Source organism: Zingiber officinale, chromosome 10A (assembly GCF_018446385.1).
Source record: "Zingiber officinale cultivar Zhangliang chromosome 10A, Zo_v1.1, whole genome shotgun sequence".
Classification (NCBI taxonomy): domain Eukaryota; kingdom Viridiplantae; phylum Streptophyta; class Magnoliopsida; order Zingiberales; family Zingiberaceae; genus Zingiber; species Zingiber officinale.
This window is the reverse complement of record NC_056004.1, coordinates 69,511,540-69,527,731: the sequence shown is the minus strand read 5'-3', so window position 1 is coordinate 69,527,731 and position 16,192 is coordinate 69,511,540. Positions and strand designations below refer to the sequence as shown.

General features: G+C 37.7%; 1 protein-coding gene across 1 annotated transcript; it reads right to left on the bottom strand.

The window, feature by feature from the left end:
• Window positions 1–2,625: 2,625 nt before the first annotated feature.
• LOC122026080 (heat stress transcription factor B-1-like) lies at window positions 2,626–4,296 on the bottom strand. The gene is made up of 2 exons (XM_042584714.1): window positions 3,948–4,296; window positions 2,626–3,413 (listed from the first exon to the last, which is right to left on the bottom strand). Exons 1-2 carry the CDS (start codon window positions 4,203–4,205, stop codon window positions 2,841–2,843), a joined length of 831 nt encoding a protein of 276 aa, XP_042440648.1. The 5' UTR covers window positions 4,206–4,296; the 3' UTR covers window positions 2,626–2,840.
• Between the last annotated feature and the right edge of the window lie 11,896 nt (window positions 4,297–16,192).

Below are 16,192 nucleotides of genomic sequence, written 5' to 3'. Positions count from 1 at the left end.
TTGATAAACATTTTTCTTTTCTTTATTTCACGTATTGAGTTGTAAAATGCTATTTTTTGTATATTAGTTCTGTCCCCCTTTCATATGAAGTAGATTCTCCCGATCTAGGATGTAGGAAGTAATTATAATATGATGTTGATATATGAACTAGGGGCCCCTAATGATTAGGGAACCCTTAGTGACAAGGGGTATTTTTTTAACCGGACTTTCTATATTACCTCTTCTACTTAGTAACATTCAAGTACAAATAGTGTAAACACTCCGATGTAACTTTCGCAGAGTCATACTAGTAGTTTGGTTAGAATCTATACAAGATCATAAACATGGAGGGCAAGGAGATGAATAATATATAGGGACATTAATTAATATCATAATGAAATCGAAATCCTAGAATCATCCCCCCAAAACCATCTTCACTCTCCCTCGATCACTCCCTCTCTCTTGCTTACAATTTCTCTCTCTTTCTCAACTCTCTCTCTCTCTCAATCTCTTGCTTACAAGCCTTCAACTAACCTTTAATCATTTAGATAACTTACATTGTGAAATCTCTAATGCATAATCAACAGTCCCTATGGATCGATATTTTTATTACTGGATGACTTACCATTCACTTGTGGTTTGAAAACACTGTGATACATGTATTGTAATAATTTATGTAATTCTTATGCTTCCCCTGCTTGTTTATGAAATAATTTTTTAAAACGCGTATAGAAATGACCAAAAAATATGATAAATAATCCTTTTGAAATCATTAGGTTTAGATGATAATTTGTTGTTGCAGTTTAGTATAAAGTGTTTACAAATATAATTAGACCCTTTTGAGTCATTTAGGACCAATTGAAAATTCACATGTATTGATCTCATATATTTCATGTAATTTCCATACTATACATCCACATCTTAATTTATGTCATTAATGACATTAATATTGTGATTACTGTTAGAGTTTGTTACAGTCATATATAGTAGGTATGATTTTTTTAGTCCTATACTAATGAATTTAATGACCATATTATTTACAGGGATATTCTGTATCCATAAAGTTTATTATCAATTAAAGTTATACTCATATATCATATACACATCACATGTAGCCCAAGTGAGAGATTGTTGGATTTAATCTTTATAAGGTGGGCTTAATATAAATTACATATGGGAATAAGAACCGAACCCATTTAAATGATCTAACTTAAAGTTATTAGATTTTAGGTTATTGAATGTGGGTTGAATATGTAGAATCCTTTAGTCGGATCTGTTATTATTTATGAGTTGATAATAGATCAAATCCTCTATATCAAGGATTGGTCCCCAAGAGTTTAGTACATTATCTTGACATCTCTTCGTTCCTCATTGACGAAGAGTTTCGACGTTGTCATCCTAATCCCCTTAGAAGGTTTTTCTCTTGTTTCTGCTTCATCTTCTTCCATATAGATCGTTTAAACGACGCTATAAGATAAGAAAAATGATTTCTTCAATCAGGTTATTTGTTGTAGTTTATACCTTTACATTATCTACCATGCTTTCGTTGAAACTAAATTCATGCTCGTAGTTGTATTTCCTATTTCAAGTTCTTATTCGGTTTGAAGAATTCATGCAGATTAGGACTAATAATTACTTCTATCATGTATCACATATATATTCCAGATTCATAAGTTTTGTTATTGAAAGAGTCATGGTACATATCAATTTCATCAAAGTTAATTTTGGTTCCACAACTGTAATATTGAGAAATCGGTATAGTAAATATCTCTTACTGATTCACGCGAGATGTTATACACTCTTGATGATTTTGTACTCATCACCTTTCTTGCCATTATTTCATCCAATTACTCATCATGTACTCTTATAATTGTGTGAAAGCTTACAAGAGTACATGATAAAGAAAAATAGTACAAAAGAATAATAAATGAAAATAATAGAGAAATTTCTCCATAGCCATGTGATTTAAAATTTTCAGCATTAGGCCATTGACCTGAATTATAAGATGAAACTTTTAGTCAAAATTCATCCAAAAGCATGAATCATTAAGTTTGACTTTCTGATGTTAAGTCATAATGATGATGTCTACTTGGTGTATAAGGTCTTAGTACTAAGTGATTTTATTATTTCTTTTAGATATATATGACTTTCTTGGAAAAAAACATCATGGTCTCTTCTGACACCAAAAAAAAAGAGAGAGCCTCTTGGATCTTGACAAAGTGGATTAGCAAACTTTCTGAATCAATGTTTATTAATTGATAAAATATTTTGTCAATATCATAGTCACTATTCTATCAAATATAAGAATTTTTTAATTAATTTATTCTATTTCATCCTATCAAATATATTTCTAATTGACTAGTTTTATCTAACAATAAATAGTTTTCATTATTTATTTATTTATTATTATTATTATTATCTGTGACATCTATATTTTCAATCGTCTTAGTCAATTGCATGGTTATATCAGTGTGTCTGAACCTTTTTTTTCTTTTCTCTTTCGATGAAAAATGTTTTGTTTTTCCGTATCTCAATTTGCACTAGTGCTCCTTTTTCCAGCACCCCGAAGAAACACAGTAATTCTCATCTCCATCTGTTTTGTCTTCTTCGATGAAAAAAAATTCCATTAATTTACACTTGATTCTATTTTGCAAAGCACCAATACACTTGATACTATTTAAAGGATGGGAAAAGTTACAAGCAAACATAAAGCTTTCGATTTCAGTTGCCTATTTGAAACATCAATTTCTATCAATCCTTTGGAGCAGAGAGATTGATGCCTTGCCACCAAATCCTTGTTGTTTACTATCCTACTGATTAATTCATTTTTTGTTTCCGGTGATCTGGAATTGCTTTGACTGCTAGTTTTTCAGTTGCAGAAACAGAGGCTTTGAGATCCCCTGCCAAGCATCGCACCTCCGCCTCTTCCTGCGCTTCCCACCGATGCCCTGCAGCAGCACGCCGAAGAGCTTCACGCCTCCAGATTTTTCCACCGCTACCGTGTCTTCCTCTCCCTCGCCACCACCGTCGACCGCCGCAGTTGCCCGACCGAACCCGAGCTTGTTCACGTCGACGTAGTTGGAGAGGAATCCGAGGAGCTCGCGGAAGCGGCACTTGGTTTGCGAAAGCTCGGCACTGAGCACGTGGTTATCCTTCCTGAGCTTCTCGTTCTCGTCGGCGAGTTGAAGAAGCCGGTCGGCAGGCGGCGGGGACGAGGCGGGGGAAGAGGCGTGGAGTTGGCCGGAATTAGCCGCGGAAGAAGGGGGAGGCGGACGAGCAGTTGCAGTAGCCTTGTCGTGGGAGGAAAGGTGGGACGTGGATGCAGGAACCGTCGACGGCTTTCGTCGGCGGATGTTGCAGAGGAGACTTTGCTCGCCTCGCCGGAAGTTTTCGTTGGTGAACTCCCATCGATCGGGGACCACCTTGTGAAAGCCCTGCATCCAGAAGTTTCTTAATTTTAGTATACGCAATTAATATATCATAGGAATAAATATTTGAAAAACACAGAAATCAAATCTTATTCGATCGAGGAGGAAACTGGAGAAAGTTAACGTAATCTAATCACTCTTTCTCAGGGAGATAAACACGTTTGGTAAAACGACGCTGCAAAGTCATTGGTCGTTCACCTTGCCGTGTACGATCGTCCTTCCAATACGTTTTTTTAAATAGAATAAGAACTCGTCAAGTGGTAAATAATATCTCATCTATCTATTATTCTATCGGTTTAGTTGATTAATCTGAAATGCCGCATTTAATTAAATCAAAGCAAAAGTAAAACAGAAAATTTAGTCCAATCTGATTTTGGAAGCCTAGCTAGCTAGACAAAAAGAAATTAAAGTTATATATTTTTGAAATTTTGACTGGAATTCTCATGAATTTAGATTATAGTCGATTCAGTTTATAGGCGGATCAAAGCATGCAAATAATTAATTATGAAAAAGAGAGACGGATAACAGTAAGCAAAGTACGTAGGTGTTTAGTTGTCGGACGAAGCTGGAGAAGTTGTTGTGCTTGAAATGGAGGGGAAGCAGGTCGCGGGCGAACTCGGCTGGCTTCCACACCACGAACGACTCCCCCTTCTCTCCCCACGATATCACCTCTTGCGTCTCCTTCTCATCCACCATCTCGTACGTCTTCACAAGGAACGGCGCCGGCCCCCCGCCTCCAGCACCGGCGGAGGGGGCGGCGGCGGCGGCGGCGCCACTCTTCCTCTGCCCCATATGCATCTCTCTTCCTCGCTCTCTTCTCCCTCTTCTCTCTCATAAATCCATCTTGCGCCACACTTTCCCATCTTCGGGTCCTTCCAATATATGACTTTGCGGGTGGCGTGGGTGGGTGGGAAGGCAATTGGAAACTGGAACTTGGAAGGAAAGGAAAAGAGAGGAGATGAGATGGGAGAGTTGGAAGGTTCTTCGGACACCTAGCTAGGCGCTTGGCAAGACGACACGTGGGTAGAAACAAAGCTTCTTTAATTTCATTTCACCGTTTTTAGTTTTATTTATGCCATTTTCCAACCAGTTAATTCGCTGGCATTCAACCAATTTTACATTAATTAGAAACAATCTTGGCATTTATTCTAATATATTAGTCATATGCTCGCAAGTGTTCGCTAAAAAAAATAAAGAATAAAAAATTTATTTTTATTATTATTATTATTATTATTATTTTTATTATTATGAGTCAATGTGTATATATTTATTTATATACGATGATTTATCAAACAACACGGATGATTATATGTTTTTTCCTATCACATATGTAGTTTTGAAAATATTCAAATAATGTAGTCTCTTTTCTTACTTTTCTCTTCACTTTTACTTTATTTGTCTCTGTTTCTTTTTACTCTTCATTAGAAAAAAATTTGGAACCAATTTTAAGAACTTTTGATTGTGTTACTGATTTTTTATTGTTGATTTTCAAAAATTAATGACACTAGTATTCTTGATTTTTGAAAATTAGTGTTACTGATTTTCAAAAATTAGTATGTGTTGCTAACTTTTCTTGTAGATTTCAAAAATCAATGTTGTATTGTTGATTTTAAAAAATCAGCAACACAATGTTACTGATTTTTGAAAATTAGTAACACATTGTGGCTGATTTTTGAAAATCAATGTTGTATTGCTGATTTCCAAAAATCAGTATTATGGTGTTGATTTTTGAAAATCAGTAACATGGTGTTGTTGATTTTAAGAAACCAAAAACGTGTTGTTGATTTAATTTTTTAAATATCATAACTTTTAACTCGAATTGAACCACGAGACGCACAATATATCAATTTGAAGATCTCTGAATGTTCAAATAACGTACTCTCTTCTTACTTTTCTCTTCACTTCTACTTTATTCGTCTCTCTTTCTTTTTATTCTTCATCCGAACAAATTGGGAGCCAATTTTATGAACTTTTGATTGTTTTATTGATTTTTGTGTTGTTGATTTTTAAAAATCAATAACACGATATTCCTGATTTTTGAAAATTAGTGTTACTGATTTTTGAAAATTAGTGTTACTGATTTTTAAAAATTAGTATTGTGTTGTTGACTTTTATTGTAGATTTCAAAAATCAATATTATGTTGTTGATTTTTAAATATCAGTAACACAGTGTTACTGATTTTTAAAAATTAGCAGCACATTGTGGCTGATTTTCAAAAATCAATGTTGTATTATTGATTTCTATTGTTGATTTTAAAAATCAGTATTGTGTTGTTGATTTTTGAAAATCAGTAACATGTTGTTGATTTTAAGAAATCAACAACGTGTTGTTGAATTAAATTTTTAAATACCATACTTTTAACATGAATTGAACCACGAGACACATAATATATTAATTCAAAGATCTCTGAATGATCTTCAATTTGATATATGTGTATCACATGGTTCAATCCAAGTCAAAAGCTATGGTTTAAGTTAGCAACAACGTTGTTGCTAGTCTTCACATTGAAACAATTTATCATACTTGAATCGAGTTAAAAAAATCATTGCTCTTAATATAGTATATCACGATGGTGTTTAATGACATGAGTGTAATAAGGAAAATAAGCCGAATACATAGGACTTTGTTTGGACTAAATCAAACATCTCTAGGTCCATCAACCACTTTAGGGACGAAATTGGCTGATGGTTGCTGGTTTGCAGAAGATTATGTTGCTGGTTTTCAAAAGATCAACAACATATTGTTGCTAATCTTTCGAAGATCAACAATAAGTTGTAGAAACTACGAAATCATAACTTCTATATTATAATTTTAAAAGGTCATAACTTTTGATTTGAGTTGAACTATAGAATGCATAATATATTAAATTGAAGTTCATTTAAAAATCTTCGATTTGATATATTGTACATCCTATAGTTCAATCAAAATTAAAAGTTATCACCTCTTAAATTTTAAACTTGTAGCTGTAGCAACTATGGTTTCGTAACTGCTACAATGTGTTTGCTGAGTAAACTTGAGAGTTCATATCTTTTGACTCAGATTGAACCATAGGATACACAATAAATCAAATTAAAGATCTCTGAATGAGTTTTGATTTAAAATACTGTGCGTTCCATGGTTCAATTCCAATAAAAAATTATGGTCTCTCAAAGTTTAAGTTAGTAACAACGTTGTTGATGGTTTCCAAAAATCAGTAACACGTTGTATCAACTACGAAATCATAGCTACTATAACTATAAGTTATAACTTTAAGAGACCATAATGTTTTATTCGGATTGAAATTCAGGGCGCATAATATTGAAACTCATTAAAAAAACTTTGATTTGATATATTAAGCGTCTTATGATTCAATTTGAGTCAAAAGTTATAAACTCTTAAAATTTACTCAACAAACACATGATAGCAGCTACAAAACTATAGCTGCTACAATTATAAGTTCAACTTTAAGAGGTGATAATTTTTTATTTAGATTGAACTACAGGACACATAATATATCAAATCAAAAATTTTTGAATGAGTTTCGATTTGATATATTATGCGTCGTATAGTTTTATCCGAATCAAAAGTTATGGTCTTTCAAAGTTATAACTTACAGTTGTAGTAGCTACAATTTCATAGCTACTACAACGTGTTGCTGATTTTCATAAACCAACAACAATGTTATTGCTGACTTAAACTTTGAGAGACCATAAATTTTGACTTAATTGAACCATAGTATGCACAATATATCAAATCAAAGCTCATTCAGAGATATTCAATTTGACATATTGTGTATCCCATAGTTCAATTGAGTCAAAAGTTATGATCTCTCAAATTTTACTTAGCATACACGTTATAGCAACTATAAAATCATAGATGCTAAGTTCAACTTTAAGAGGTTATAAATTTTAATTTAGATTGAACATAGAACGCATAATATGTCAAATCAAAGATCTTTGCCTAAGCTTCAATTAAATATATTATGCATCTTGTAGTTCAACATGAATCAAAATTTATAGCCTCTCAAAGTTATAACTTATAGTTGTAGCAGGTATGATTTCATAATTGCTACAATGTATGATAGATCTTCGAAAGATCAGTGATGACGTGTTGTAGATCTTTTGAAGACCAGCAACACAGTCTTCTACAAACCAGCAACCATCATCTAGAGATGTCTGATTCACTCCAAACAAAGTCATATGATCCTGTCCGAGCGCTGAGTCGACGGACACTGGGGACGTGGCACGCTCCGCTGTCTCCGGCTGGTGGTGTAGATCTTCGACGAACCTGCAAAGAAGTCGAGTCGGGAGGGGTTTCTCGGCGACGGCCCTTCGACGCTCAAGTCAGGCAACGAGAAATGAGAGAGGCAGCGTAATTGTGGCTATAATGAGAATTCCGCATACCTTCGTCGACGTCTGGGGGTCCTTATATAGGACCCCGGGGAGACGCAGGCATGCTTCTCTATGCGTGCACGCTTCCCCAAACATACCTTAATGAGCCCCTAGCAGAAAAGTACTTCTTGCGCCATTCCGCAATCGTCCGAGCATATCCCGGATGTGACGGTGGAAGCTTCCACCGTATGATCCTGTGTACGGCTCGACTGCCAACTCTGCTGCCTGTCGGCGGCAAACATCTCGAGGATGATGTTATCCCCTGTCTCCTTTGTCCTCTTGCGCTTCCTGTCTGTTCCAGGGCCGAGCGGTTTGGCCGCTCGGCGGGTATATCACTTGTGCCTCGGTCGTATGCTCGGATGAGATTGCTCCTGCCTGTCTTCGTTGCCTTGTGCCCCGGTCGAACGGATAGCCCGCTCGGCCCTGAAACCTTTTTACCTTGAGCCTCGGAAACCCGACCCCTAGTCGGGTTGTCTTTTATTCGGCTTGGGGGATTCCCGGCCGGTCGACCATCTCATTCCGGTCGGTCGGGTGATCGGTCGGCCCTCTCAGTCCGGTCGGTCAAGTCTCAGGGTTGATTCTCTTGACCTTTGACCTCCACGTGTCGTTGACCTTCCGCCAACGAGGGTCCCTCGTCCTTACCACCGGATCATCATATATCTCAGCTTATTCTCCTTATTACACTCATGCCGTTAAACACCATCATGATATACTATATTGAGTGCAGCAATTTTTTCAACTCAATTCAAATATGATAAAATTTTTCAATGCAAAGACTAGGAACAACGTTGTTGCTGACTTAAACATTAAGAGACTATAATTTTTTATAGGGATTTAATGACGGAATGCACAATATATCAAATTGAAGATCTCAGATATTGTGATTAAAAGTCAAAAGTTATGGTCTTTAAAAATTTAAGTCAGCAACACATTGCTGCTGGTCTTGACATTGAAAAAATCTATCATACTTGAATCAAGTTGAAAAAAAAATTACTACACGAGACGCCACTTGCGTCACCTCCGTCAGGTAGCCAACACCCTTGCTCCGACCAGTCGACCCTCTCGACGCCAAGCCAGCCTTTGATTAGAGTTGCTAGCAGCCTCCACCATCAATCTGGTGTTAGAACCTCTGTTGCCGGTGCAGATCTGCCAGAGTCGTACACCTTCAATGCCGATCGAGCCTTCTAGTTTCCATTGTCACACACTCCCTTAGTACCTAGAGCTTTTATCGTTGATCGAGCATCCGAGCCCTTGTCACTATTGTAGTTCGATAGAACATGTTGTGTTCTGGCCATAGAACCACTGTTGTGTTATGGCCTTCATGTTGTTATTGTATCCTAGCCTGCCAGTCAATATCATATCCCGACCTGCATGTCGATATCATATCTTCGCCCGCGTGTCAATGTCATATCCTGACCTGCGTGTCGTTGCTAGGTCCCCACCTGCATGTCGTCTTTTGGATTTAGGTGACACTCAACTAGGTGCCATCAAATCCAGCTCTTCATCTTGCTGAGAGTCATCTACTCTTCCGGGTAATGATAACTCGAGCAGCGTTCCAGCTAACTCACCGATCTACCAGAGGGCGCCCCTTGGGTCAAGGTAGGTTCTCCATTCTTATTCTATACGCATTTCATTACTCTACTAATGGTTTTGTTCCTTATATATTCATTGGATCTACATCAAGCATCGGGTGATAGGGATCGGGGTAACCTGATCGTTGGCTGTAGGTAGCGTTGACTAGAGGACTCCTGACGACTTGGTCAACATAGAAGGTAGCTTAGCATACCCCCCCCTCCAGGTTATAGCAATTCAGTCAACATTCCGGCTACATCACCCCGGCAGTCCATCCAACTCAACTTCCGGATATATCAATTTTACGCCATCTGTGGGAATATTCTGCACCTATTCTAGAACGTGAAGATGGATGATGTTGGAAGGTTCTCAGCCATTATCACAGTCCCGGAGGATTCTGACGAACATATTATCTTCTCCTCTTGCTCCACGGGTATTCAGGAGTCGAGGGACTTAGTTAACTTGGAGCTTCAGCTGGCCGATAAGTTAGTTTTTCCATTATATTTTTTCCTCGACTCCACGGGTATTCAGGAGTCGAGAGATCGAGGCGAATCCTCAGCCGATTGGCACGGCTCCTCGATTAGGTATGCTACAAGCTCTGCTCCTTCTTTACGGTCACAGGATTTGCTACAACTCCTTGATAAGAGAGTAAGATCCTAATTCCTTGATCAAAGACTAGGGCTCTAGATCCTCGATCAGACATTAGGGCACAACTCCCTAATCAGATGCTAAGGACACAGCTCCTGTAGGGATCTAGCGCGCCAAAGATGTGGAAACGCAGTGGAAAAATACTAGATCCTCTTATCCAGCAGATCCATGCGAAGGGAAGAAACATTTCTATTCATAATCTATACTAAGCTACATGGTAGGATTATACCTTTGTTGCGTGCCCTTCGCAATCTCGACAGCAACCTTTGCTCGGTGCAGATCTCAGCGTGTTCAAGCGTCCACGCCTCTCCGGTATCCTCACGAACAAGCCTTATCTTCGCTTGTCTCACAAACAAAGCAAGATGGAGAAGAAATCACAAGATTGTGTTAGCAACCACAACGGTGATTTCAGCCAAGAAAGGGAAGGAGGAAGAAGAAGAATGCCAAGGGTCTCTTCACATTCACCCCTAATGAAAATCACTTCCAAAATGATTTATATAACCATCCCATGGTATACCAAGAGTCTCCACCCTTTCATCTTCTAATCCAATGTCTCAAAATCAACCATTCAATCTAATGGTTGAATTTGACCATTCAACTTTCTTTGTGAACTCAAGTTCACCGAATGAATCTAACCCGTTGATTCCCATGCAATTGAACTCAATCCAACAATTGGATCCCTTTGAGTCAAACTCAATGAGTCAAATTCGGATTACACTTAATCCAATGATTCATCACATGAACCCATCTCCATATCAACTTGTTCTTTGTGTGTGACCCTATAGGCTCTCGTAACGTTGGCAATGTACCCAAATCAATATTTGCGATACATAAACAATGAGTGGCATCTAGCAAGGTATCATTGCTACCCAAGTGACGAGAAAGTCGAGATCCGACCTAACCTGTCCGTGGCTATCATCATGTATGACTTGGTCCCTCTATCCTTGATATCTAGATTGATCAATGAGGCATAGACTGTGTCATCCTCTTATCAATCTTTGTGTTTCTTGATCTCCAAGTAGACACACTCAATCAAATAAGCTTAATATCTCATATTGACTCATTTTTGCATGACCATGCTTTCTTGTGTCCTACTAATCAAGGGACCCACAGATATGACTTCCGTCATATGGAAGGGATAGATCCCATCTACATCATTCACATCCCTCCGCATAATTCATTGCATACCCAGTGATCAATTTTATAGTCCACCCTGTTATGGGTGACGTTTGATGATACCAAAGTATACAACTCCTTATGTAGGGAACCGTAGTGACTTCAGGTCTAAGGACTATTCATACCAATAGTCACATGAGAATGTTTATGACACTCATACGACGATCCATGAAACATTCTCATGGCAGGTTATTCAGTATATATTCTCTAATATATACCCATGTTTCAACCTGATATCTCATATCCATGACTTGTGAGATCAAGTCATCCGTTGACCTACATGCTAGTCTTAATGCATTAATATTATCCTTGTATATTAATACTTGACTAGGAATAATTAAGAGTAGTGTTCTCTACAATATCTCACTATCAATTCAACCAATTGATATACTGTAGATAAGAACCTACTACCCAAGGACATTATTATACTTATTCAATTGACACTGAACTGAAATAAATATAATAACCAAAACCTTTGCCTTTTATTAATAGTGATATATGATACAAAATGAGCCCTTTACAATCATCTCATAATTGGTACTAGGGCTAATACTAATAATCTCCCACTAGCACTAGTGCCAATCACTGAGGTATCTAATACCCATTGACCTAGTATAACTATCATGCTTTCCCTGTGTCAAAGCCTTGGTTAAGGGATCCGCAATGTTAGCATCGGTCGGGACTCTGCATATCATCATATCTCATATATCGATGATCCCTTAAATCGTTGTAGTATCCAATACCTAAGACCACCATTTAAGTACAATACATACCCTAATTGCGATCTAGAATCGTCCTTGTCAATTTGGAAGCTTGCACCACTATAACCCTTTATAGCAATAGTTGTAACCCTTTATAGAAACAGTTGTAACCCTTTACAGCAAGCTCTTCATCACCTCCAAATATCAAGAAATAATCTTGAGTCATTCTCAAGTACTTAAGAGTATTTTTGACTGCTGCCCAGTGACCTTCACCTGGATCTGACTGGTATCTACTCATCATGCTCAACGCATACGAGACATCTGGGTGAGTACAAAGCATGACATACATAATAGACCCTATATCAGATGCATAAGGAATCTGATCCATGTGGTCCCTTTCTACCTTAGAAGAAGGGCATTGAGTCTTCGAAAGACTCACACCATGTGACATATGCAGGAATCCCTTCATGGAATTCTCCATAGCAAAACATTTAAGCACCTTGTCAATTTACATACCCTGGCTTAGGCCAAGCAATCTTTTAGATCTATCTCTATAGATCTTAAGGCCTAAAATATAGGCTGCTTCACCTAAGTCTTTCATTGAAAAATAATTCCCAAGCAAAGTCTTTACTGACTGAAGAGTAGTGATATCATTTCCAATGATTATTATGTCATCTACATACAATATGAGAAAGATGACTGTGCTCCCACTAACCTTTTTGTAGACACAAAGTTCATCTTCATTTTTAATGAAACCAAACGTTTTGATTGCATCATCGAAACCCTCAGGTTGTGTCATGTACACATCCTTGAGTAGATTTCCATTAAGAAATGTGATTTTAACATCCATCTGCCAGATCTCATAATCATAGTAAGCAGTAATAGCAAGCATGATCCGAATGGACTTGAGTATCGCAACTGGTGAAAAGGTTTCATCATAGTCTATACCATGAATCTGCTTGAATCCTTTAGCTACCAATCTACCTTTATAGGTATGCATATTTCCATCCATGTCAGTCTTCACCTTGAAGACCCACTTACATCCAATGAGTTTGATCCCTTCAGATGGATCAACCAAAGTCCATACTTGGTTAGTGTACATGGATTCCATCTCGGATCTCAAGGTCTCTAGCCATTTCTCAGAATCTGGGTCCTTCCTGTACAGCTTCCTGATAAGATGTAGGCTCATCAAGACCAATAAGCTCTGCATCACCGTGGTCAGACAAGAGAAAAGAATATCTCTAAGGTTGACGACGAATCCTATCAGATCTGCGTAGAGCTTGTGCTACTTGAACAGGTTGTTGTTCCACAACTTCTTATGGTGTAACAAGATCCCGATCCATAACATCTTATGGTACCTGCTCAATATCCATCAAGGTGTCAGTGCTAGTATCTTGAACTGCTTCAAGATCGACTTCACTCCCACTAGTTTTTCTAGAAATAAATTCTCTTTCTAGAAACACACCAGTCCTGGCAACAAACACTTTGCCATGTGTGGGATTATAGAAGTAATATCCCTTTGTTTTCTTGGGATATCCAACAAAGTAGTACTTATCTGATTTGGGTCCTAGTTTATCTGAGACTTGTTATCGAACGTAAGCCTCATAACCCCAAATCTTCATAAAAGATATATTGGGACTCCTCCATGTCCATATCGTATATGGTGTCTTTATGATGGCCTTGGATGGAACTCGGTTAAGTGTGAAAGCGGTTGTCTCTAGAGCATGTCCCCAGAAGGAAGTAGGAAGGTCTATATGACTCATCATCGATCGTACCATATCTAATAAAGTACGGTTCCTCCTTTCTGATACACCATTCCATTATGGTGTTCTAGGTGGAGTGAGTTGAGATATGATCCCACACTCAACGAGATGGTCATGAAACTCTTGGCTAAGCTATTCCCCACCTCGATCTGATCGAAGCATCTTAATACTCTTACCAAGTTGGTTTTGTACTTCATTCTTGAATTCTTTGAACTTTTCAAAGGATTCTGACTAGTGTCTCATCAGATACACATAGTCGTATCTACTGAAATCATCAATTAATGTAATGAAGTAATGATAGCCTCCTCTAGCTGCTATTCAGAAAGGGTTACATACATCAGTATGTATGAGTTCTAACAGATCATTAGCCTTTTCACCATGCCCACTAAATGGAGTCTTTGTCATCTTGCCTCGAAGACAAGATTCAAATATCTCATATGATTCAAAATCAAATGAGTCCAACAGTCCATCCTTATGGAGTTGGGATATGTGACTCTCATTTATGTGACCTAAGTGACAATGCCAGAGATATGTTTGGTTCAGATCATTAGATTTGAATCGCTTGGTATCTATATATGATTGGGTTTTCAAAGTCTAGAACATAGAGTCCATTTATTAGAGGTGCACTACAATAAAACATATCATTTAAATAAATAGAACAACATTTGTCCTTTATTATAAATGATAACCCCTTCTTGTCTAAACAAGAAACAGAGATTATGTTTTTGGTTAAAGCAGGCACATAACAACACTCTTCAAGTTCTAAAACAAGCCTAGTGGGCAAAGATAAAGAGTAGGTTCCTACAGCGATGGCGGCAACTCTTGCACCATTGCCTACTCGTAGATCCACTTCGCCCTTTGTCAACACTCCACTATTTCTCATCCCCTGGATATTAGTACAAATGTGAGACGCACATTCGATATCTAATACCCATGAAGAAGAAATAGATAGATTGACTTTTATAACATATATACCTGAGGCAGAAGTCTCACTTCTCTTCCGTTTCAGTTCCTCTAGGTATCCCTTGCAGTTCCTCTTCCAGTGTCTGGTCTCACCGCATTAGAAGAAGGTTCCTTCCTTAGCAACCCCACCTTTGGGTTTCAGTGCATGAGCCTTGCCCTTGCCTTTGGCTTGGGTCTTACCCTTACCTTTAGGCTTCCACTTTCCTTTGCCTTTAGATACCATCAAAATGGAACCAGACTTTGCCTTCTTAAGGTTGAGTTCAACAGTTCTCAACATGCTCAACATTTCAGGCAGTGGTTTCTTAATTTCATTCATGTTATAGTTTATGACGAATTGACTATAACTATCAGGCAACGACTGCAAGATAAGGTTAGTGGCCAATTCTTGGCCTAGTGGGAATCCCAACCTTTGTAGATTCTCCACATACCCGATCATTTTGAGCACATATGGCCCAATGGGACTTCCTTCTTGCATTCTACACTAAAATAGTACTTTAGAGATCTCAAATCTCTCATGCCTTGCTTGTCCTTGATATAGTTGTTTAAGATGTTCAATCATATCATAAGCATCCATGTTCTCATGTTGTTTCTGAAGCTCAGAGTTCATGGTGGCAAGCATTAGGCATGACACATCTAATGTATCATTTTGATGCTTCTTATAAGCATCCCTATCAGCTCTAGTGGCAGTAGCAAGGGGTGCTTCAGGAATAGGCTGCTCTAGGACGAACAATTTTCATTCTTTTTTGAGAACTATTCTCAAGTTTCTATACCAGTCTAGGAAATTAGCTCCATTGAGCTTGTCATTTTTAAGGACAGATCGCAGAGAAAGGGTATTCGATGTACTTGACGACATGATAATCTACAACCAAATAATGCATAACTTAGTATCATATATTGATCATTTAATTAGGCCTTTAATTAAATGATTCTCCCACTGAATTCTAAAACTTGATAGAAGCAAGTCACTACTAGCTCTAAACCCAAAAGTAAAGACATTCTAGTGGGACAAGATCAATGTTATACCTCATCTTGAGTTAGCTTTGGCTAATCGCCCAAGACTTGTATAAATTAGGTAGGCAATGTGCACCAATTGGACAAGATCCACATTATACCTTATCTTGAGTTAGCTTTGGCTAATCGCCCAAGACTTAGTACAACTTAGGTAGACAACGTTTACCAATTACATCCTATGTAACTCTTGTATCCTTAGGTGAACAAAACTGTTTGTTCATTTTCCCATCTTATGAAATCCATATCATAATTCATCTTGAGTTAGCTTTGGCTAATCGCCCAAGACTAGTATAATATGATTTACATCTTATGGGATATGCCTCTAAGTTCCCAACTTATTTAAGTCATACCCAAAGTTCAATAGTCGGACTCTAGTCACACTCTACGAAGATAAAACGAGTCACTTTGCTTTGACAAACCTGACTATAAATGATCGAGGTAGCAGTGAGTACCAAACTTTGGTAGACATATGTAAAGGACTTAATTATGATAGCTACACATGCATCACATACATTCATGGCATATCATGACATATATCAACATATACACAAATTTTAAATGTGACATGGTTATGGCCCCT

What these genes read in the sequence shown, in the direction of transcription:
- LOC122026080 (XM_042584714.1), bottom strand. Translation starts at nt 4,205, where the DNA reads ATGCATATGGGGCAGAGGAAGAGTGGCGCCGCCGCCGCCGCCGCCCCC. An exon ending in TCCGACAACTAAACACCTAC is followed by an intron (nt 3,414 to 3,947) that starts GTACTTTGCTTA and finishes TTCTGGATGCAG; the next exon opens with GGCTTTCACAAGGTGGTCCC.